Source organism: Alexandromys fortis, unplaced genomic scaffold (assembly GCF_014885135.2).
Source record: "Alexandromys fortis isolate MF-2015 unplaced genomic scaffold, M_Fortis_MF-2015_v1.1 scaffold_232, whole genome shotgun sequence".
Taxonomy (NCBI): Eukaryota; Metazoa; Chordata; class Mammalia; order Rodentia; family Cricetidae; genus Alexandromys; species Alexandromys fortis.
This window is the reverse complement of record NW_026068110.1, coordinates 647,023-669,544: the sequence shown is the minus strand read 5'-3', so window position 1 is coordinate 669,544 and position 22,522 is coordinate 647,023. Positions and strand designations below refer to the sequence as shown.

Here is a 22,522-nt window from a genome sequence, read left to right as displayed (position 1 = left end):
AGCTCTGCTGCCGGCTCTGGGAGGGTCCTGGGTCACTTGCCACCCAGAGCTCAGTCTTCCCATGAGTGAAGTGGGTCACTTGGAACTGCCCCATGCTTGGGCAGAGACTGAGGGTTCAGGATATGAAGCTCCAGCCTCTGACCCTGGCTACATTGGTAGTGCACACAGGCCAAGTGTCTCTGTGGCTATTGACCAATCTGTCTGGTTCACACTTGAATGGGAGTGACCTCAGATGTTTCCCCAAAATCAAGCATCAAAGCTGACTTCAGAGGTTCAAGTGTTCTCTTGAGGACCCTAGAGGAATGTCTAAGAGCAAACCCTCAGATCGCGGATGGACTCCAGACTGGGGTAAGGGGGTATGGAAGCAAGCGTGCAGGTTTGGACACCTGACTCTGCAGTTTGTGGAACAATTCTCCCACCTTTTCTGAGGAACGCAGTGTTAGAAAATGGGGGGTACTGTCCAGAACTCAAGGAGATGTGGAAGGAGAGCTCAAGGTGTCCCCTGACCCCCACAAGAATGTCATGGCATGCATGTGTGTTCACATCTATCGCTCTCTAAATAAGTAAAGAAATAATTTTAAAATTTAAAGATGCCATGTACTAGTGCCCAGGGTAGAGAAGGCCCTCAGTACCTTTTCCATACATGGGGCAGGAATGGTCAGTCAGAGACCAATAGGGAAGGGGCACAGCAGGGCCATGAGAGTAGGGACAGCTGGGCTCATCAGTGAGCCAGGGTCTAGGCAGAGGCCTGAGCTACCTTCTCGAGCAGTTGCTGCAGCTGATGGCTGGTTTTGGGCAGGTGCAGCTAGAAGTTCAGAAAAAATGGCGCCAGTGGCACCTCCAAGAGTTCCCGCTACGCCCTGTGGCCCTCAGCAACTCCTTCAGCAATGCCACCAGCGGTACCACCCACGGCACTAAGGCCAGCACCTCGGAGCAGAGCCGGAGCACCCCCAGGGCCAGCATCATCTGAGGCTGCAGCAGGACGGGCAGTGGACACAGAGCTGGACACTCAATAGGACGGTTCTCTTCCAACTGCTCTTCTGTGTTTGAGTGGCTGAGAGGCCTTCCTCCAGGTCTGAGCTTCCTTAGCACTGAGACTGGGTCACCATGGAGCAAGAAACAGGTCTGTGATTTGGTCTTTCTTATTCTTCTGAGAGAGTGATTCAGTGGCTCCGGAGGAGGCAAGGGAATAAATGACATCCAGAACCCCCTAGTCCCTGTGTGTCGATCTTTTGCCACCCGGGGAAGGCTTATGTTCTACACCGCTTTCCAGCTTCTCCCTGAAGGAGCAGGGAGCTTCCCTGCCTCCAGGTTCCAGCTCACTTTTAAGGACAAGCCTAAAAGCTCGGGAAATATGAGGAATCAAGCCCCTGGGCCTTAGGCTGATCTCGTCTGCCCTAGAGTTCTCATAGAGCATTCAGGACAGAAGCTAAATTCAGCTTGTGAAGCCCCTTTTCCATTATCTCTGATGTATGAGGACTTGGTGGAAAACAGGTACATCAGGAAGTAAGCCATCCTCTCTATGAACGGCAGACAACTCCCTGAAGGCCCACAACTTGCCCAAGATACTTGGCCACGATATGAAAGTCTTGTTGCTCTTTTGAGACAGTGTCTTCTATAGCCCAGGCTGGTCTACTAATCCCTAGCTGAAGATGGCCTTGAACTTGATCCTCCTGCCTTCATTTCCAAGTGCTAGAATTGCAGGCGTGCACCACCAAGCCTGCTTTATGTGGTCCTGGGAATCAGACTCATAGCTTCTTGCACAGCAGGCAAGCACTTTACCAGCTATGCTACATCTCCATGGACTGCTAATGCATAGTCTTTTAACGATCTGAGCTTCAAGGCGGGTGGTGATTTCCCAGCTCTCAAACAGGCAGAGGCCCATCTCCCTGCACTGTAAGCTTCCATAACTCTGGCCGTCCATGCCGGCACATTGGCAATCCCTGGCTCCCTAAGTGGATGAAAGAGGATGAAGTGTTTGAATCTCCTTCCAAACACAACCTAGCAGGGAAACCTAAACAGAAATGGAGAGCTGGCCTCCGATTTGCATCTTCCAGCCTGCTGCAGGACCACTTCCCAGGCTGAGACCCAGGATGAGTGAGTGGTCAGTGAGTTCTGGTTTTGGTAAAACCAGACAGTCCCCATGAACTCCTCAGGTAGAGATGGCAGTGTGGCTCAGTCAGAGAGCACCTGCCCAAGTGCACCAGGCCTTGGATGTGAGTGAGCCTCAGCACTGCAAAACAAAACAACCAGTTCTGGGGTCTCCAAGGTCCCTGGATGGCGGTGGTTCCGATGCAGCATTTGTAGTCTCAGGAATCTCAACTGGAATAAAGATGCCTAAAAGTCATGGCTAGAGAAGTGGCTCAGCCCATGAAAGCTCATGGTGAGCGAGCATGGCAGCTTCAGCTGGATCCTGGGAACCTATGTCAAGGCGGAATGAAAGGACCAGCTCCACAAACTGTTCTCCAACACCCACATGTGCCCATGATGTGTACATTCCCATACATGCATGTGCAATAGTAAGTAAGATGAAGATATGTAAGCTCACTATAGGAGGGGCTGGAGGGATGACTTAGAGGTAAAGTGGATGACGATCTGGGTTCAGTTCCTGGATCCTGTGTAAAAGCCTGGTGCGGTTGTGCAGGCCTCCAATCCCGGTGCTGGGCAGCCAGAGGCAGGAAGTCCCTGGGGCTTACTGGCCTTCCAGGAAAGCACACTTGGTGAGGTCTAGGCCAGGGAAGGACACTGTCTCAAAAGCAAGGTATGTGGTCTCCTGGAGAACGACACATAATGTTGATCTTGCATGCCCGTGTCCCCTCACACATATATGTGTACACACATGAACATGTACTCATACATATACAAAATCACAATAGAACTACTTGGGGAGGTTGGGGCAGAAGGATCACTTAAGCTCACAAAGAAGAGACCAGCTTGGGCAACATTTTGTCTCAAAATAAAATGGGCCCTCAGTGGTGAAGAAGTATTTGATGGGTGAATAGGAGGCCCTTGGTGTGGTGCCAGCAGCATCACAGGTGTGTTCACCTAGCCCTGGAAGGGACCCTTATGACAAGATCAGGGCAAAGTCCAAAAGCCCACTCGGAGCTGGAGGGGAAAAGAACCTTACAGGATAGGAAAAAAAAAAAAAAACACATTTCACCTGTTTCTGGGTGGCAAAAACTGGAAATGGGGCAACAGGATGAGCAAACAGATATGGGGGCTGCAGAGATGGCTCAGCTGGTGGATCAACTGCCTTGCAAGAGCCTGAGTTCAATCCTTAGAACCAATGTAGGAAGAAAAAAAAAAAGCTGGGCATGGTGGCATGTGCTTGTAATCCCAGCTTTGGTGAGATGAGAGCCAGAGGTCTCTGGAGCTCACTGACCAGCCAACCCAGCCTACCTGGCAAATTCCAGACCAGAAAGAGACCATCTTGAACAAAATGGGGCCAAGATGATGTTTCCGTGGGTAAAAATGCTTGCTATGCAAATCTGACCACCCGTGTTGGGATTCCCAGCACCCACACAAAGCTGAATGCAGTAGCGACCACATCTGTAATCCCAGCACTTGCAGGCTGAAAAAAGAGAGGCAGGAAATCCCTGGAAGCTCCCAGGCTGAGACCAGCAAAGAGACCCGGTCGCAAACCAAAGGGCAGGTGAAGATCATAAGGGAGAACTGACCTCTGAACTCCACCTGTGTGCCATGGTGTGCGCATGCCTACGCCCACACACAAAGATTAAAAAAATAAGTGGATGGCATCTAGAAACAACACAGGCAAGGTTGTCCTCGGGCCTCCGTACACTGGTGCTCACACATGCACCTGAACACACAAGCACACATGTGCACACACATACACACACAGGGAGAATGAGAGAGAGAGAGAGAGAGAGCAGTTCTTCCAGGAGTATGGAAATCTCCACAGGCTCGTGACCCCGTTCACCTCCACCTGTCCTCTGCAAGCTGTTAATTATTACTCAGCATCTGTTTCTCCCCTCACCCGCTGTGGCGTTCAGCAGTGCACGCGTGTGCTCTTTGAAATGTGTCCCAGGATCAGAAACGGGTGCTGAGGTCACCTGACCCTTACAAATGAGAGTCTCACAAACAGTCCTGCCCGAGTCGAAACTGGCCTCGCGGAAGGCTGCATTAGAAAACTGGTGCAGGGACTTTGCTCAAGGAAGATTTCAAACTATGCCCAGAGAGAGGACAGCTAGCCCCCAGAAACTGGGGTGCACCAGAACCTGTGGGTCCACACAAAGGATGGGGGGCTTTAAGTCAGCAGATTGAAAATCTACTAGTCAAAGGGCTTTCTGGGGGGATCCTGCTAAGCCAGGGAAATGTGTGCAAAGCTCCCTTGAGCCGATGGGAGATGGTCCTAGCCACTGACTGGTCCCTTAGGTGGAGGACTCGGCCATTCTTAGAAACCTCAAGTCCTGGCTGGGGATGGCTCAGCGATTAAAGCCCATGACATGCAAGCAGGAAGACCAGAGTTTGGGTCCCCAGAATCAATATACATGTTGGCTGGTGTGGTGTCACCTGGAATTCCAGCCTGGGAGGCAGACGGGGCATCTCCAGATCAAGCTGGTTGGTGAGACTGGTCTTACAGGTGAGCTCTGGGATTGACTGAGACCCTGCTTCAGGAATAAGGCAGAAAAGCAATTAAGGATGAGACCAGATATCAACTTCAGATCTCCATATGCACACACTTGCATTACATGTACCTCCACACATACATGAACCCGTGCACATGTTAAAACATGTACACACATAGACATACACAGAGACAAGAAAAAAAGTGTCCCAGGGCCCCTCCAGCCCACATCCCAGGGCTATCCATGAAACAGATGTGAACCTTGCTTAGCTGGGCAGCCAGCCTGGAACTAACTGCTGGTGTCTTTCAAAGTCTACTCCAGTCCAGGGAAGAAAACACCCAAGGAAGAAGTTTTAGAACATTCTTCTTATTTTAGAATTGACATCTTAAAAGCTTGGCTAACCTCTACGGCTTGTGTCCTGTGGTACTGAGGCACTCCTCTGGCCTCTGGCCTGGGGGGAAGTTGAAGAGACACCCCCCCCACACAGCCCAGGGCCATTTGTAGAACTTATCATCTAAGAGGCAGCTTCAAGGTCATTGTCCCACTCAAGTCCAGCCAGAGGTCCTACGTCAGAGAAGTCCCATCAAGACCACACTTTCTTATAGAAGCTAGGGCCTCCGGCGGGGTCTTAGACTTTTCTTAGCTGGTCCCAGGGCTGCGTGAGGCTGTTAATGTGAAGGCCGCTGGTGGCATTGAGGAAGAAGAGGAAGGAAGCGGTGAACCCACACCAAAACATCAGGGTGAAGCCCATGAAGGTGATCTGACTCTTGAGGAGGATGATGAAGGTGAGGAGGCCCCCAGAGGAGAGGGCGAAGGCGACCAGCAGGAGGTAAGAACCGATGGCCCACTTGCGCCGTGAGCGGACATCCTCGCACACCTGGGACACAATGAGCAGCTCCAAGCCAAAGATGGCAGCCACCACAGCCATGGCAGCCACAGTGCGTGCTAGGCCCATGCCCACTGCCAGCCCGGGCACGTGAGCCTCGTTCAGGTCTCTCAGGCAGTGTGGACCGCTGTGGTTGCTGATGGTGCAGAAGTACCACAGCCCAAAGAGACGGTCCTCCATCAGGAGCCAGTGGCCGTCGCAGATAGACACTGAAGAGAGGACCACAGCCAGCGCCGTGCACACGATGATGAGTGTCCGGATGAAGGACTCAAAGAAGGACCAGTGAGGCCTCTTAGGGCCCAACAGCCTCTGGGTCTGGAAGACACCACACGAATTAGTGAGTTGACAAGGGCCTGGGACACCAGGGGAAACTCCCAGAATGCAACCCCACTTACTCCAGCCCTGTTTTTTTTGCTCTGATATTGTGGGAAGCCATGAATCGACCCTCCCAGCTTCCCATTCAACCCACCCCCACTGGGGGCCCTTCCATTTTCTACCTGTTCTCCCTCCACTGCCAGAGCCTGGCCAAGTGTAGTTCATCAATTGCAAACTAATCCCGTACTGTTCTCAGGATCTCTACCCAGAGTGAGAAGCTCAAACTGGAGCCAGGAAGATGGCCTTGTGGGTATAGTGACTGCTTGCTTTACAAGCGCGAGGGCCACAGTTTGATCCCAAGAACCCATGATTTAAAACGATAAGCATGGTGGTAAGTGTGTGTAGTCCCAGAGCTGGGCAGGTAGAGAAAGGCAGATCCCTGGGACTTGTTAGAGAGAGAGAGAGAGAGAGAGAGAAGAGAGAAGAGAGACAGAAAGACACACACACATAGAGAAGATGGTACCTAAATAACAACAGTTGAGGTTGGCCTCTGGTCTCCTAATGAGAACATGTACACACATACACACACACACACACACACACACACACACACACACACACCATGGCAGCTGGCTAATATAGTTCCATTCCTAGGATATTCTTTCAGGCCACTTGGGCCCCTGTCTGGCAGCTCCTGGGCATCTCTCTCACCCCAAGAATGACACCTTGTCTCTTCTCATTCTCTTCGGAGAGGTCCTTCCCACCCAGCCAGCCCCGGGTCCTCCCCATTTGCTTTTTGCTCTATTCTGGTGGTATTTTGGAGTGGCATGCCGTCCACCTGGACATTGCGTTCCCCTCGGAGGGCAAGGCCACATGTCAAGAGACGGCTGTATTTGCAGTATCCAGCATGCTGTTAGACCTGTGCACTTGGTAGGTGCTTGAGGAAGAACACTGGGGAACTGATCAAATTTCTGCTGGAAGTTCCTTATAGACTGAGCCTCCTGCCCAGACGTAAGCTAACTGACTCATTTATAGGATGCGCAGAAGCAGGTTACGTCACTGTTTGAGGTAGGAAGAAGAGATAACACAGAAAGATTGCTGCTGGGAATGAGGGGATGAAGGAAAGGGGCTGCAGCATCCTATGGCAGCTGGGAATAAGATTCCAAAGGCAAGCGTGAGCCGCACCTCTCAGGTACAGCTGAGCCTGGCTCCTGGGAGGCTGTCTGCTAGGGCTGGGGAGATGGGAGACTCGCTGAAGTGTTTGCCCTGCAAGCATGGACCTGAGTTCCAATCTCCAGCACCACATAAAAAGTGAGCCATATTTGCAACTCCAGTGCTAGATGGGTGGATTTCTAGAGCTCTTTGATCTGTCTTAGCTTAATCAGTGAGCTTCAGATTCAGTGAGAGACCTGTCTCAAACATGTCTGCTTTCTCTCTCTCTCTCTCTCTCTCTCTCTCTCTCTCTCTCTCTCTCTCTCATTTCTCTTTCTCCCTGTATTTTGAGCCAGCGTTGTTTAATACATCCAGGCTTGGCCTTGATTCACTACATAGCCAAGGATGATGTTGAGCCCTTCCTCCTTCCTGGGATGACAGGCAAAGCAGCCCCCATTTGTTTATTCGGGGCTAGGGTTTGAAACCAGGGCTTCACACGCGCTGGGTAAGCACTTCGCCAGCTGAGCCACATCTCCAGTCAGTGCCCTTGTTTTCTTCTCGTCTGCCCAGTGAAGCTGGCGATCCCCGCAGGAAAGCACCTGGCAAGATTATGAAATCCCTAGAGGCTAATATGGTCACAGGATGGGGCAGCTACAGACGCAGAGAACGAATCACAAGACACACAGGCCAGCTCAGACACCTTTTGACCCTAGGCCTCATGCTGTCTGGAAAACAGGCACATCCAGTCCCTTCCTCTGCCCCGCCTGTCCCAGGCCCTGACTGGACTTTAATCTTCAGGCCCTAAGATGCCACACTGGGACCAGACAGAGGTGACAGAGAGATCTGGTGTCGCCTTTCCTTCTCTGGACTTGAAGTAGGCTTTATTTAAACTCTCTGACCACCAGTAAGACTGCAAGGATTAAAGGCTCATGAAGTAAAGACACGTGGGGCTGGAAAGACGGCTCGGTCTGTAAAGTGCTTGCAAGCATGAGGACCTGAGTTCGATTCCCAAAACCCATGAAAAAGCTGGGTGTGTTGGTGCACACTTAAAATCCTAGCACTGAGGAGGGAGAGATGGATGGATCACTGGGGTTCACTGGCCACTCAGTCTCCCCAACTCAGTGAGTTCCAGGCCACACCAAAGTAGTCAGTAAAATGCCCTCCTTGCAAGCACAAAGATACGAATTCCATCCCTAGAACCCAAGTTAAAAAACAAAAATAGAAGAAACAAAAAACTTGGTATAGTGGATGTTAGTAATCTCAGCATTGGGAAAACAGGCCAGTCACAAGGAATTCCTTTAGCCTAGTTGATGAGTTCTAGNGGGGTGGGAGGTGCTGGGTGGGGTAGGGGGGCTGGGGCAGGGTGGGGTGGGGGGTCTGGGATGGGGTGGGAGGGGCTGGGGTGGGGTTGGGAGGGCTGGGGCGGGGTGGCATGGAGGGTTGTGCTGCTGAGTGGTAGCAGTCAGTGCAAGAGCCGGCTGGAAAAGAGGAAGTGGGCAGCCAGTCCTGCCCCTGCCCCATAAGTTTCATCTCTGTAGCTTAAGGCTATCCCTTCAACCAGGGCCTTGACCTCCTCCACTAAACAACACTTCTCTTTTCATTCTCTCTTTTACCCTGAGACCCTGGCCGGTTTCAGCTGACCTGTCTCCTGAGGTCAAGGGCTACCGAGGCCACCCCCAATACCATGTTATATCATCCTCTGCTCCCCAAGACCAACAGCACCCCAAGAATGCATACTGGATTCACACTCATGCCTCACATCCCTGTATCCACTGCTCTGCAAGGTGTGTTCTGTCCAGGCCTGGGTCAGGCTACCGTCCCCACACTGGCCACCCCTAACACACTGACATTTCTTCTGCAGCCTGCTCAGGACCAACCTAACTGTTCCTTTCAGCTCCACTGCTAGCATGATCCAGGCCACGTGCGCACCCTTGCTCCTGGGTATAGACCCTCATTCGTGCTAGGCAAGCACTCTGCACCTGACTCACACACATGTGTGTGAACACATGTGCCTACGCACACGCGTGCTCGCGCGAGCACACACACACACACACACACACACACACACACACTTTTTAGTGTCTTTTATTCTGAGACGGCCTGATCATACTCTAGTCTTTGAACCTGCGATCTTCCTGCCCCAGTGTCTCAAGGAGATGAACAGAGACCTGCACTAACAGGTCCTGCCTTTTAGCTGTCACTCATTCCCCCTTCCACCTCCTCTCCCCTGAAGGGCGATAACAGTACCTAACTCCTAAGGTTGCTAAGGGGGCGAAGTTGTTGGCCAAGTTGCCCTCAGAGTAGAGACAAGTGCACTCTGTATCCTGCACTAACATGGGTGTAGCTCATGGTCCTGACTGCTACACACAGCTGAGCCTGGGGCAAACATGCCTGTGCGGTCCTCCCTTCTCCCTCATCCTCTCCCTACCCTCTCTCCTCTTTTCTTCCTCCTCTCCCTCTCTTCCTCAGTCTCCTTTTCTCTCCCTCCTCCTCCATCCTCCACCCTCCTCCCTTCCTCGCCTCCCACCACTTCTTTTCCCTGTCTCTCTCCTCCTCCTCCCCTTGCTTTACCCCCTCCTCCCCTAGAAAGGGGCTCCTATCTATGGGTTTTGTACTCTTAGCCTAGCTCCTCCCACACCCCACACTGGTTTCTGGGCATCTCCTTGGGGTACCCCCACACTTGTTTGGGGGTGCCCCTGTGCCTTTCTCCCTATGCCTTCCTCCCAACGTCCCTCCCTGGAGATGACCTGGAATATGCCCAGGAACAAAAACAAAACAAACAAACAAACAAACAAAAAGAAGCCACCTAACCAGAGTCTCTGTCTGTTGCACCCTGAGTTCTGGTTAAAAAGGGTTTGGGGGTAGCCTATGCAGGGTCTTTTTCTTGTCATCAAAGGGGTGGGTGAGGTTTGGAGGCAGGAAAACTTGAATTTGTCTACATTCTATCACCTGGCTACCCACTGTGGGCAGGTCACTTTTGAGCCTCATTTATCTCTCTGTAAAATGGGTAGAGCTGTAGGGGTGGCCTGTGTCTATAATGCCAGTTATTCAGGAGACTGAGGAAGGAGGATAGCTAGATAGCCCAGGGGTCTGAGACCATCCTGAACAACAAAGCAAGATACTGTCTGTCTTAAGCCGTATCGATAATGATGAAAATAATAATGACGGCTAAAGGAGGGACACTACCAACATTATCAGTGTCATGGGGCCTGAGCATTTGAAGGCAGAGTCGACTGACATATCTACTCCTCAGGACAAGACTAGACAGTGGACAGCCTGGAGGACAGCCAGACACCGGGATGCCTGGGTGAGCAGGAAACAAGCCGCGGGGTAGTGGACACTTCCCAACCGCCCTTTGAATGGGGTAGGAATGTCCAGATTCTCAGCCAACACAAACACTCTCGGCACTGCCCCCAAAGAAGCCAGATCTGAAAGGAAGCGGAGACTCCTGTCCCAGGAGCCTTTTTCCTGGGATGTGGGGTCCCCGGTGAGTACACTTCCATCTCAGTTCTACCTAGCCCCCCAAAGGCCTTTTAGAGAAGATTATCTTTGCAGTCCCAACTCCCAGAAAGTTCTGCCTTTGCAAGCAACTAGTCCACCATTACATAAACCAAGTCTAGCCTTTTGCAAATCCATTCTGCCGGTCCTCCACTCCAGACGCCCAGTTTTTAAAAACTCCCAACGACCCCTGAGGAAAGGCTAACTCACAGGTCATTCACTGATGACCCCGCAGAAAATTTGGTGGCCTCTGGTGCCCTCAGGGGTCAAGAAGACTGCACAGAGCGAGCTGCACTGGGGAGCAGGTACCCCCAGATCACTCTCAGAGAAACCTTCCCGGGGGCAGGGGGAGGTTACCAGCAAGAACTGGGCATTTGGGGAATTGTCACCCTGACCCAAGGCTTCAGTCACTGAGGGTTCCCAGTCCTCCCCATGGTAGGCTATACCCCGGCTCTGCGCCCCGCGGGCCCCTCGGGCTACCTGTGCGCCGATGGCCGTCATGCTGCACCCTGGGCAGCCGCGCTGTTGCCTGGCCTAGCTGTCGCACTCCGGCTGCTGCGTTGGGCTGCCGGGCTGGCCCTCTCCCGGGGCGGGGCCCAAGTCAGAGGGCGGGGGCATAGCGCTCTCTAGGCTGCTCGGGTTACGCTGACTCAGCGCTCTTGGTCCCTAAGAAGGGGTACCCGGTGACCCCGCTCGCGATCCTCGCCTCGATACAGATTCTTCGAGGGCTGGGAAATTTGGTTCCTGTCCAAACTTAAAGGGCCGCGTGTCCCGAAGGAGCACCTGGGTGCAAAAGGCAAAGGATCCCGCCTGGATTCTGGCTTCTACACCCACTGGTGACCTTGGACTGCTAGTTTAAAGTCGCTGAGCCTTGGTTAATAAGTGAGATAATGTGTGATTGACTGGGCTCTTGCAAGGCTTTTGTGACACGTGAGTGGACCAGAACCCTCTGGGGGCTATCACTTGCTTTAGTTTGCCTTTTAAGGAGTGACAGGATCCTGTCTCCTGATCCCCTCAGGGACTATCAGCAAATATTAGGCTGGATGTTGGGGCAGACTCCTGTAATCCCAGCATTTGAAGGGCTGAGGCAGAGGGATTGCCTCCAGTTAGAGGCCAGTCTGGGTTACATAGTAAGTTCCAGAGCATTCTGGTATAGAGTGAGACCCTGTGGTCACAGAAAGAGGAGGGAGGAGGGGGATAGGAAGAAGGAGGAGGGGAGGAAAAAACGAGGGAGGGGAAGGGGGGACAAGAGAAAGGAGAGGAGGAGGGAGGTGAAGGTCCAGCAAGCTCAAGGTCCCGGGGTTCATGTTCCAACAGCATGAGTAAATTGGGGGAGGCGGGAAGAATGGGTATACTAAAATATTCCCAGCCTCAAAAGGATGTATGGTCAGGACCAAAGGCAAGGGTTTCCACGAGTTCTGTCTACCTCCTTCAGCCCCTGTGGGGAAGAGGGTAGGCAGGGTCCTGATTAAGGTAAAACAAGATGCTGGCTAAGGTGTAGATTAGATGGATTGAATCATCTAGTTTATTCTGGCCAGTGGACAGCTCTCTTTTTATCTAAGGACATTGGACTTTGAAAGCACTGCACAGTAGTGGCGGTGCACGCCTTTAATCCAAGCACTTGGGAGGCAGAGGCAGGCAAATCTCTGTAGTTTGAGGCTGGTCTGGTCTACAAGGGCTAGTTCCAGAACAGCTAGGACTGTTACACAGAGAAACCATGTTCTGTGAAAAAAAAAATAATAAAGCATTGCTTGTATGTCTCCCTGGAAGAGCCCTGGGGACAAATGGAAAGACAGTCAGGCATGCATCTGTTTCCATGTTTATCTGGGTCCTTCACCATCAGAGAGAGAAACCCTTGGCCAGTTCTGGGACAGGCAGATGGGGTGTGTAGGCCTCTCCTTGCCTTCTCTTGCCTTTCTGTTCAGAGCGAGCACCACCCAAGAGACTCGCAAGCATGCTGCTGGGCCCCTTCCCAAAACTGTGACCCTTGGGACTGGGGTGAGACCTGTAGTGAGAGACGTTGGTGCTGCCAGCTCTGGGGTTAGAGAGACCTGAGCTAAGGCCGAGGGCAGGAGGCCAACTCCAGCGCTGGGCTGGGCGCCCTCCCCGCCAGCCTCAGGACTCCTCTCCCCAAACCAGGAGTCTAGAATCCAGGCATTCATTCCTCTGAAGCTCCGGACTCCACTGGAAGATCTCACAGAGAAGGAGGACCAACTCCAAACAGGGCGGGGTGGGGGAGTTTAGGGGGGAAGGAAGAGGGAAGGAATGGCTATCCCTGCAAGCAGCTCTAGAATATTCTGCCAGGGGTACCTGGACTACTCTTTTCCACCTGACCTGAGGTTGGCTGGTGCCTGGAGAGCTCAGATGGTAGGGAACTTGCCTGGCTTGCAACAGGCCCTGGGTTCCAAACTCAGCACCACATGCCGGGTGTTAGGCTATAGGTACCTGTAATCACAGCACTTGGGAGGTGGAGGCAGGAAGATCAGAAGTTTAGTCATTCTTGACCTCATGAAAAGCTTAAGACCAGCTTGGGTCACATGAAACCTTGTCTCAAAAGTGGGGGGGGGAGTCGTTGGGTTTCATAATCTGTACCCATCTCGTGCCTTCTGAGATTGCTAGACAGGCTGCGCATGTCTGCGGGTAGGGTGCCTGTTCGCTGACGTTTATAAGAATAGAAAAGTCTTGAATCAGTTGAATTTACTGCCGCACGCCTTGTCAGCAAGAAGCTCTAAGAAGCAGAAATGAGGAAGTATCTGTCCAGTTCCCAAAAGGAGCACGGAACAGAGGCCTGGAGTCTGGATGGGGCGTGTGCCAAGATCTGACACCCTTGGCTTGAAGCATCCATGACACTCCCTCGGCACACCCTCCTGCAGTGACACAGCAGAGACAAACATGGTCCTGGCAGAAACACAACTATTCCAAAGAGCGACCCCTGCGCTGTGAGCCAGCGCACACCTCTAAGCCCCAACACTCGCTCTCCATGCAGAGGTGAGTTCCTGGTGAGATCTACAGAGTGATTCCACTAGCCAGGGCTACACTGTTTGGCACTGTCTCAAAAACTCAGGGGTAAGAAAGCCTGAAGCCTTTCTCCCTTTGGCTGTCAGACATGAACCCCAAGGAATTGGAATTTCCCAAGGAAGCCCAGGCTGGGGAAGGAAAGACTGCCCAACATCAAAGAGAAACAGAGATTTGTCTCTAGGAAGAGATTTTTGCACAACGGTAGCAACTGGTTAGACCACCTTGCAGGAGAAACCGAAGCCGAGACACCCTCTGTTTAAACCTGAACTTCACATCGGGATCCTCAGGCTGGACTCGGGAGTCATGACCTTTCTATTTGCCTGTTTCTTTCACTCCCACTTGAGGGCCAGTGGCAGAGTCGACTTGTCAAGTTGCCAGGGGTCTGGGCTATGAGCCTTACAACCGCAGCAGCAGCAGGAGTGTCCATGTAATGGAGTCCGTGGTGGACAGGGATGGCAGGGTAGGACCCCAGGAAGTAGAGTCAGAGGCAGCGTGGACACACATGTGGCCTTCCAGACCACGCAGAACCTCTTTTCCTTGATATTCCCTGCCTTTTCTCCAGATGGTCTGACAGGTTGAGCCTCTGCCCCCTCCTCCTAGTCATAAACTTGGTCAGACTTAGATGTCAAAAAAAGAGGAAGTCAGTAGAGCAGTAGTGGCGCATGCCTTTAATCCCAGCACTTGAGAGGCAGAGGCAGGCTGATCTCTGTGAGTTCAAAGCCAACCTGGTCTACAAAGTGAGTCCCAGGACAGCCAAAGCTATTACAAGACCCAGACCCAGGTCCCTAAAGTTCCCAGGTGAACGGATGCTAATCGGTGACTCCACATGCACTGACGTCATTGGTGGGTCAGCAAGCACTGCCCACAGCTCTCCCACTCAGCTGGTCTTTACACACTTTCTCTCTTCTGTCTGGAACACTCTTCTTTAAGATGGCAGACCTGAGCAAGAAGTGCTGCTCAGTGGGAGAGGGCTTGCCTGTCACAGACACACATGTGTGCAAGTCCCGAGTCGACTCCCAGCACCACAAATAAAAAGAAACAGGGCTAGAGAGATGGTTCTGTTGGTAAAATGTTTGCTTTGCACGCACAGGCACATGAGTTCAACACCCAGAACCTAGGGCATGCTTGTAATCCCAGCACCAGGGAGGCAGAGACAGGCATCCACCCTCACCAGCCTAGCCTAGCCTACTTGGTGAGTTCCAGGACAGTGAAAGACCACGCCTCAGAGGACAAGGTAGATGTGCCTGGGGGATGACAGCTTGGACTGTCCTCTCTCTCTCTCTCTCTCTCTCTCTCTCTCTCTCTCTCTCTCTTCATTCATCTCTCTCTCACACACACCAATCCACCATATACTACTTACACAAACAGAAAAGAGAGACAGCAAGGAAGGTGGGGAGGGAGGGAAGGAGCCAGTGAGAGGATTTATAAAGCTAAGACACCAGCTGCCAAGTCTGAGTTTGATTCCCAGACCCACATGGTGAAAGGAGAGACTCAACTCCTACAAGCTGTCTTCTGTTCTAGCTAAAGCATGTGTGCACACACGCACAGGTGCACATGTTTGTGCTTGCACACAGACACAAAACAAAATTTAAGAGAGGAAGGAAGGAAAGAAGGAAAAGAAAAGAAACATAAGCTTTTAATACCTAGTACGCCACTCACCCTTTTGAGTTCTGAGCTCAGGTGATTCCTGAGAAAGGACCAGGTGACACTCCTACAACAGCTCCCGTTCTCTCCACTTCCCTTCCTTCTCATCCTCGCTTTTCCTTCACAGCGTCAGCTCTGTCCAAAAACAAAAGTACAAAAACAAAAAAAAAAATCAGGACAGCCATCCAGTAAGGGAGGACACATACTTCAGTTAAGCTGAGCAGGGGAGGTTGATTTTATAGAGCAAAAGGGGGCTTGAAGAAAACAGAAACTTGAAACAAAAAGGCAGGTTGGGCATTTCAAAGTTTCTCTTTCTCCTAAGGCGGGGACAGTAGAAAAGCACTGGTGTCAATTTAGCATCAGATCGCTCCAGCCTACCTTTTGAGCGAAAGGATTAAGGCAGGGCAGGGAGAAGCCTCATTATCAGGACGGAAGTTGGCCTGTTCGGGGAGTTGGGTTGTTTCCCTAATCCTTATTTCTCAGAATGCAGATAATGGGTTCATTGCTGGCAATGACAATCATTGATTCACTTGGACAGTGAATCAATCAATTAATTAAGGCTGGGAGATGCCTCTGGCAATAATGTCTGAGCCAATGCCTCATTGCAAGCATGAAGATCTCAGTTTGTTTTTGTAATCCCAAGAACTGTGAGGAAGAGAGATCTTGGGGCTTGCTGGTCACTCAGTCCTGCCTACTCAGTGATCTCCAGCCCGTGAAAGATTCTTTTTAAGAAAAGAAAAATATGGGAGGGGGGCAAAGATGGCTCAGTGGATAAAGCGATATATATACCCATATGAAGCATGAAGCAAAGAGCAGCCTCTGTGAAGTTGTCCACATGCATGCTACCACACGAGTGCCCCCCAACACACACACACACACACACACACACACACACACACACACCACGACAACAACAAAATGGACAGCTTCGGATTTTTTTTTTTTTTTTTTTTGGCTGGAGAGACAGCCGTGGGTGCTGGGAACCGAACTCATATTTTTGGTTGTGAGCCTAGCCTTTAACGGCTGAGCCATCTCTCCAGCCCACAGCTTTGGATTTTTAACGGCTCAGAGAGGCCAAGGGGCTTCGCGAGACTGTCACGGAGCCAGGCACACAGTGAATACCGAACAAACATTAGTTGAATAGTTGGGTTGATCCAAGTAAACAGCGTGGGAGGGAAAAGTCCAGCCTCCATGGAAAAAGTGTTTGGGTTTAGGGGTAAATTCTCCCAGGGCTAGGGAGATGGCTCGGTGTATAAAGGCACTTGCTGTGTGAGATGAGGACCAGGGTTCAGATCCTCTCTGCGTATGTAACTGTTCTCTGAATATTTACCTCAGGCCCTGAGCCGAGTGCAGCTCTTACCCCTCATCAAAGGAGCTACTCTTTACAACAGACAGAGACCGTAATAGAAAACCATGGCCAGACAAAATAAAGAGAGCAAGTGATCGTGGTTGCCCAGACCCAACACATCCATCTACCTCACAATTCCTGTACCGAAGGCTCAGGGAACACCATGGAAAGGGTGGGAAAAGATCGTAAGAGCCAGAGGCCCAGGAAGCCTGCTGTGAGACTGTCTCCTAGAAGTGACAGAGAAGCTTCGTCCATGACACTAACAACATGGCCTCCTAAACAAGACCTGAAGAAATCTAACACCAATAAACACGCTAACATGGAAGGGGGAAATCTCATGGGGTCCCATCCATAAAAAAGAGGTACAGACCACCAAGGAATGCTGAGGAGAAAGGGCCTTCCCCTGGGATGAGACCCTTTGGTTATCCAATACCAAATAGCGCTGGAGTCATATACACACGGGTAACGCTGAACCTAGACTGAGCAGTGTGTATCTATGCTTGAGGCGTATATGTGTAACAATACAAAGAAAGAGATGGAGCAAGGTGGGAGAGGGTAGCTGGGAGGGGGTGGAGGAAGGAAAGGGGGAGAATGACTCAATTATATTTTAGCTTAAAATATTTTTAAAGTTGGGGGGAGTTATATAGGAAGACAGCTAGTGTCCTCCTCTGGCTTCTTGCTTGCACATGGACATGCATGCACTCAGATCACACTCATGCACACACACACACACCATTTCCTGAACTATACTAATGATCCTTGAAAGTATCTTCTTTTCATTTCTATTCCCTTCCCAGCCTCCCCAGTTGTGCTGGTGAGTTTTATGTCAACTTGACACAAGCTAGAATTATCAATGAGGGAGCTCAATTGAGAAAATGCCTCCATAAGATAATGCTGTAGGCAAGCTTGTAGGGCATTTTCTTAAGTAGTGATTGATGGGAGAGAGCCCAGTCCATTGTGGGTGGTGCCATCCTGGGCTGGTGGTCATGGGGTCTATAAGAAAGTAGGTTGAGCAAGTCAAGGGGAGCAAGCCATAAGCAGCACTCCTCCATGGCCTTTGCATCAGCTACTGCCTGCAGGAGCTTGCCCTGTTTGAGTTCCTACCCTCACTGCTTTTGATGGTGAACTGCTATATAAAACTGAAATAAACCATTTCCTTCCCAAGTTGCTTTCGGTCATGGTATTTATTCAGCAATAGTAACCCTAAGACACCAATCTAGCCCCATGTTTTCCCTCTGTCTTTCTGTTACCCTCTCCTCTTGGCCTTCCAGTTGCCCAGCCTCTGCCCACTGCAAGACCCTCATCTCTCTAACAAGCCTGTGTAGCACCTTTATTAGACTCTCTGTACATCTTCATTTCCCCTTCCCAAGGCCCAGGAGACTGGAGGAACCTTTCCCTCAGCCATCTGCCCCATATCTGGTCCCAAATTCCTCATGTTCAAGGCTCTAACTCCACCTGCCTGCTCAAACCTGGACAGAGCTCTGCCTGCCCTCAGAGGCTCTGAACTGATGGTTCTCTGGGGAATAGGCCTTCCTGGGATGGCTGTGGGCTCTGGGGGCCTCCTTGACCTCTCCAGCCAGAACAGTGCTTCCCCATCCCCAAACTTGCTACTCTTCTACCTTTGTATATTAGTGTGTGTGTGTGTGTGTGTGTGTGTGTCTGTGTGTGTGTTTGTCTGTGTGTGTGTGTCTGTGTGTTCTTGGGGGTCAAACCCAGGACCTTGTACATACTAAGAAAGTACTGTACCCTGAGCTCTACCCACAGCCACCTCTGGATATTCTTGATCACCAGTTGGATACTCAGTTTCCTTTATTTTCCTTCCTTTCCTATTTACTTCCCTCCCTTCTCCCGTTCCCGTCCTTTGTCCCTCTTCCTTTTATTTTCTTCCCCCTCCTCTTTCCCTTTCTTCCCTTCCTTTTCCTCCCCTTCCTTCCTTCTCTTCCCTCTTTCTTCTCTCCTTCTCCTCTTGTCCTCGTAGAGCCCAGACTGACCTCACCAGTCCTCCTGCCCTCTCTAACACACTGAGATCCCCGAGAGATGGGACTTTGTACCTTTGTCCCCGCTCTGTGCCTGGCCTCTGGAGGAAAGCCTGTGTGCAAGACTTGCTGATGGACCAAACAGCAAATGTGTTCTGACAAATACTTCCCTCTGCGAGCCTCAGTTTCCTGTCCAGTGGTTTGTGTTTTGTTTTGTTTGTTTTTGAAAACAGGGATTCTCTGTAAGCCCTGGCTGTCTTAGAACTCCCTCTGTAGATCAGGCTGGCCTTGAACTCAGAGATCCATCTGCCTCTGCCTCCTGAGTACTGGGACTAAAGGCATGTGCCACCACTGCAGGACCATGTATAAGGACCCCAGGAGACAATGCATAAGAACTGTCAACAGTTCCTTCCATCCCTGTATATAGGGGCCTTATAATCTTAGTCATCCCCCTGCCCAGGGTGTCCAATATCTGATGGTCTTTGTTTGGGTTAAGGCTTCACCTCAGCCCCTGGCATCCATATATCCAAAAAGTCTGGATTGTTTGGGTGGAAAGTCCCATTCCGAGTCACCTCCCCTGGGAGTTGCCTCAGTCCGGAGTCCACCTCTGAGAAAGCCAGCCAAAGGGCTTTCCTTAGAGATGCTCAAGACCACTCCCACAGGGTATTTAAGCTGCCCCCCAGAACAAACACGACGTGGTTTTCTGGTCTCCTCTCTAGGGGCTGGAAGGCCACCGGGAGCGTTAGGATCCATTAAACGTGGGCTTTTTCTAATTCGGTTTGATTTGGTTTGATTTGGATTTATTGCATCGACAGAAAGGTTTATTGGGATGCAGAAACTTTTTAGTCTTGTTCCCCAGGAACCTCGAAGTAGAGAGTTGGGCCCATCTGTATTGAACATTAGTTTGGGGAGGCCATCTGGTCCCTGGAGGGTTCCCCTTTAAGAAGTGGGGTGTGCACACTGAAATTCTCTGAAGAAGCTTCTCTGTTCGACTTTGGCTGACTGGAGCATCAAGACTGTGGAGCCCTATCAGCCAGAATGAGAGGCATTTGATCCAAGCAACTGGGAGTCTGAGGCAGGAGGATGAAATACTTGGAGGGCAGTTGGAGGGAGACCATCTCAGAGTTACAGGGCGGGGGGAGGGGGGAGTGAAGGGCTGGGAAGGGGAGAGCCACTTTTAGAATCCCTTAGTCCCCTTCTGTAGCCACTTGCTGGGCTGACAATGGGGCTCAGTTGGCCGCGAGTTTGCCATGCACGTACAAAGTCCAGGTCCCACCGTCGGGTCCTACCGTTCCAGCGCTGCATAAACTGTGCGCTGAACACCCCCGGAGTGCTTGATTACAGGCACACACCACCTGCTGAGATTTAAAGCCGAGTTGTTATTTTGTGTAGATAGAGGTAGAGAGGGGAGCCGAAGGCATCCGGGTGAGATGGGTCAGACACACACCGGAGGCCCAAGGGTCAGAACACAGAATCTTCTAGGAATTCGTGAGAGCATTCGGAGATCTGCGGGTGCCCAGCTTACTAACCCTCCCTCCCACCTGGCCCTGGGCTCCTGGTCTCTTCCCAGGGGGTAGAGAGAGAGTTGTGCGCACAATTTCTCGCCTCTCCCCCTCCCCCTCTGCTCCAGGTTGCTGTCTCCTCCCAACCCCTGCTCCTGGTAGGCAGGTCCCTCCCCTGCATCCCCACCCCGTGCCTCCTGGTGCCCTTTGCCACTGCTACTTTGACCTCCAACTCCGCGTGCTGATCTCAATCTTCCTGCAGGTACCTTATTGCAACACGGGCACTTTTCGCTGCTTTCTAGTGCTGCTGGGAGCCCTGGCTCCCCAGGCTGCCAGAGCCTTCCTTCCTGAGCAGCAGGCGATAGCGGGTGGGGTCATACACGTGACTTTGGCCCTGTCACCCCCCCTTTTTTTAAAGTGAGTGTCTGTGTGAGGGGGGATGGGGATGGGGTATATATTGTGTGTGCACGTGCAAGGATGCTGGGAGACATTGCTGAACGTCACCCTCAGGAATACTGTCCCCTTCCTTTGGCTCATTAATTAGTTCAGGCTGGCTGGCCAGTAGCCCCACTATCTACCTGTCCCCACCTCCCCATCCTTGCTGTCACAAGCACATACCACCAAACCCAGCCTTCTAACACAGCGTCTGGGGCTCAAACTCCAGTCCTGCAGGATTCACGGCTAGCACTTTACACACTGACAATCTCCCCAGGCCCTACCACTTTTCTTCTATGCAGACTTAGAACACTTACCTTTCCAGTCCATTCTAAAACACTCTGTATCTTGTGGGATGGGGGTGGGGGCAATAAACAAATGCGAGGGTTATCCCCTAGGGCAGACTGCCTGTTCATCACTTCCAGGAATGTGTCAGCAGTCTTCCTTACCAGGAGCCCTGCAGGGTCAAAGGGCCCAGGAAGCAAAGCCAGGCACCAAGAGTTGGCCAATGAGAGCCATGTGTTGGCGAGGCTTTGTCTGGGCTCTGAGGAAGCCTGGGATGCACTCCCACCCGGTCTGTTCTGACTGTGCTTTACAAGGGAAGCGTGCCAGGTCCTACAACCTAAGAGGAAGAGACAGGGCTTTCCCAACACTTCACTTGGGGAGGTGGGGCGTGGTGTTCTTACAAGGGTGGGGCAGCCTCTGGACCTTGGACTAGGTGTTTTGATTCCTGGTGCTGGTGCCTACTCTCTTCTTATTTTTTTCCTCTGGGACTGAAGATCAAACCCTTGTTTGATTAGCCTTGTGCATACTAGACAAGTGTTTCACAACCGAGATACAATCTCAGACCTTACTTTATGTAAATATGGATGGGTGGATGGATGAATGGGTGGGTGGATTCAGGTGTGTGTGAGTGCATGCATGCGTGCCTGTGTGTGTGTGTGTGTGTGCTGGTGTCAAACCTATGACCGCTTCCATGCAGGCAAGTGTTATTCCACTAAAACTAATCCCGCACCACATAAACATGTATGTATGTGATGTGTGATTCCCCTCTGTATGCTGTGAATGTCATCGGTTAATAAAGGAGCTGCTTTGGGCCTATTGCAAAGCTATAGGGGAACAGAGCTAGGCAGGGAAAACTAAGCTGCATGCTGGGAGAAAAGAGGGTGGAGTAGAGAGAAGCTATGTAGCCTCACCGGAAACAGACACTGGAACTTTTGCCACAGCCATGTGGTGATACACAGATTAACAGAAATGGGTTAAATTAATATGTAAGAGTTAGCCAATAAGAAGCTGGAGCTAATGGGCCAAGCAGTGATTTAACTAATAGTTTCTGTGTGATTATTTTGGGGCTAAGCAACTGGGAACTAACTAGTGCCCTCCTACAACAAATTGGTGTTCCAACGTGGTCAACTATATTCATGTAAAATGTGAGAAAGTTTGAAAAGGAACTCTAGACACACAAAAAACAAAGTTTAGCTGCATTTTTTTTTCAGCTGGTGGCATGCTGCAGTTCCTTTGAGAGGTTGTCCTGATTCAGCGGTAGTACCCAACAACAACAAAAAACCCAACAACAATGAAAAAATGCGGGAGCAGATTCTGAATACTTGAAAGGCTTTGTGACCCTGGGTGCTTGTGTGCCCTCTCGGGGTCAGGAGCAAAGCAGCTGAGACCATGCCCACAGCTCAGCCCTCCCCGCCTGAGCAAACAGGGGAATCAGATCTACAAGGCATGCACAGGCAGGAGAGCATGGCAGATTCCTGCCACCATATACAGAGATATTTCCAGACTGCACACAGCACTACACGGCAGATTTAGCTATTGCTCAGATAAAAAGGGTTTATGTGCTGCACGCTCCTTCTCAGAGGTAAAGTGGTGAGTGTGGCTTCTACCTGGCAGAGCCAGAGTTGGCGGTAATGGTGCCTCTGCCATATTGAAAAGCAGAGAGAGGCAGAGCCAGCACCTGGGGCCTCTGAACCAAGCTGCTTACTATTTTAAAAACCATCTAGGACAGAAAAGGATTATAGATACACAATAGGACAGATTCAGACATAGAAGTCCTCTAAAGGAGACATCATGTGTTTAAAAAAATGTCTGTAGGCTTGGGAGAGAGATGAAATAGACAGTCATAGTGGTGGAATTCATTGATTTAATATAGCTCA

The 22,522-nt window shown here is 51.2% G+C and overlaps 2 protein-coding genes across 7 annotated transcripts in view; one reads left to right on the top strand and one right to left on the bottom strand.

Annotated features, from left to right (window-relative positions):
• The window catches only part of Sctr (secretin receptor), a 51,645-nt gene extending 46,848 nt beyond the window's left edge, over nucleotides 1-4,797 (top strand). For 5 of the 6 annotated variants that reach the window (XM_050124465.1, XM_050124462.1, XM_050124463.1 and 2 more), the window contains one exon: nucleotides 800-4,797. In XM_050124465.1, coding sequence (XP_049980422.1) covers nucleotides 800-970 — 171 coding nt within the window. In that variant the 3' untranslated portion in view covers nucleotides 971-4,797. The remainder of the gene's footprint in view (nucleotides 1-799) is intronic. The other variant, XR_007589037.1, reaches the window with a different exon arrangement.
• Nucleotides 4,798-4,932: 135 nt separating this feature from the next.
• Tmem37 (transmembrane protein 37) lies at nucleotides 4,933-11,240 on the bottom strand. The gene is made up of 2 exons (XM_050124475.1): nucleotides 10,918-11,240; nucleotides 4,933-5,787 (listed from the first exon to the last, which is right to left on the bottom strand). Exons 1-2 carry the CDS (start codon nucleotides 10,936-10,938, stop codon nucleotides 5,215-5,217), a joined length of 594 nt encoding a protein of 197 aa, XP_049980432.1. The 5' UTR covers nucleotides 10,939-11,240; the 3' UTR covers nucleotides 4,933-5,214.
• Between the last annotated feature and the right edge of the window lie 11,282 nt (nucleotides 11,241-22,522).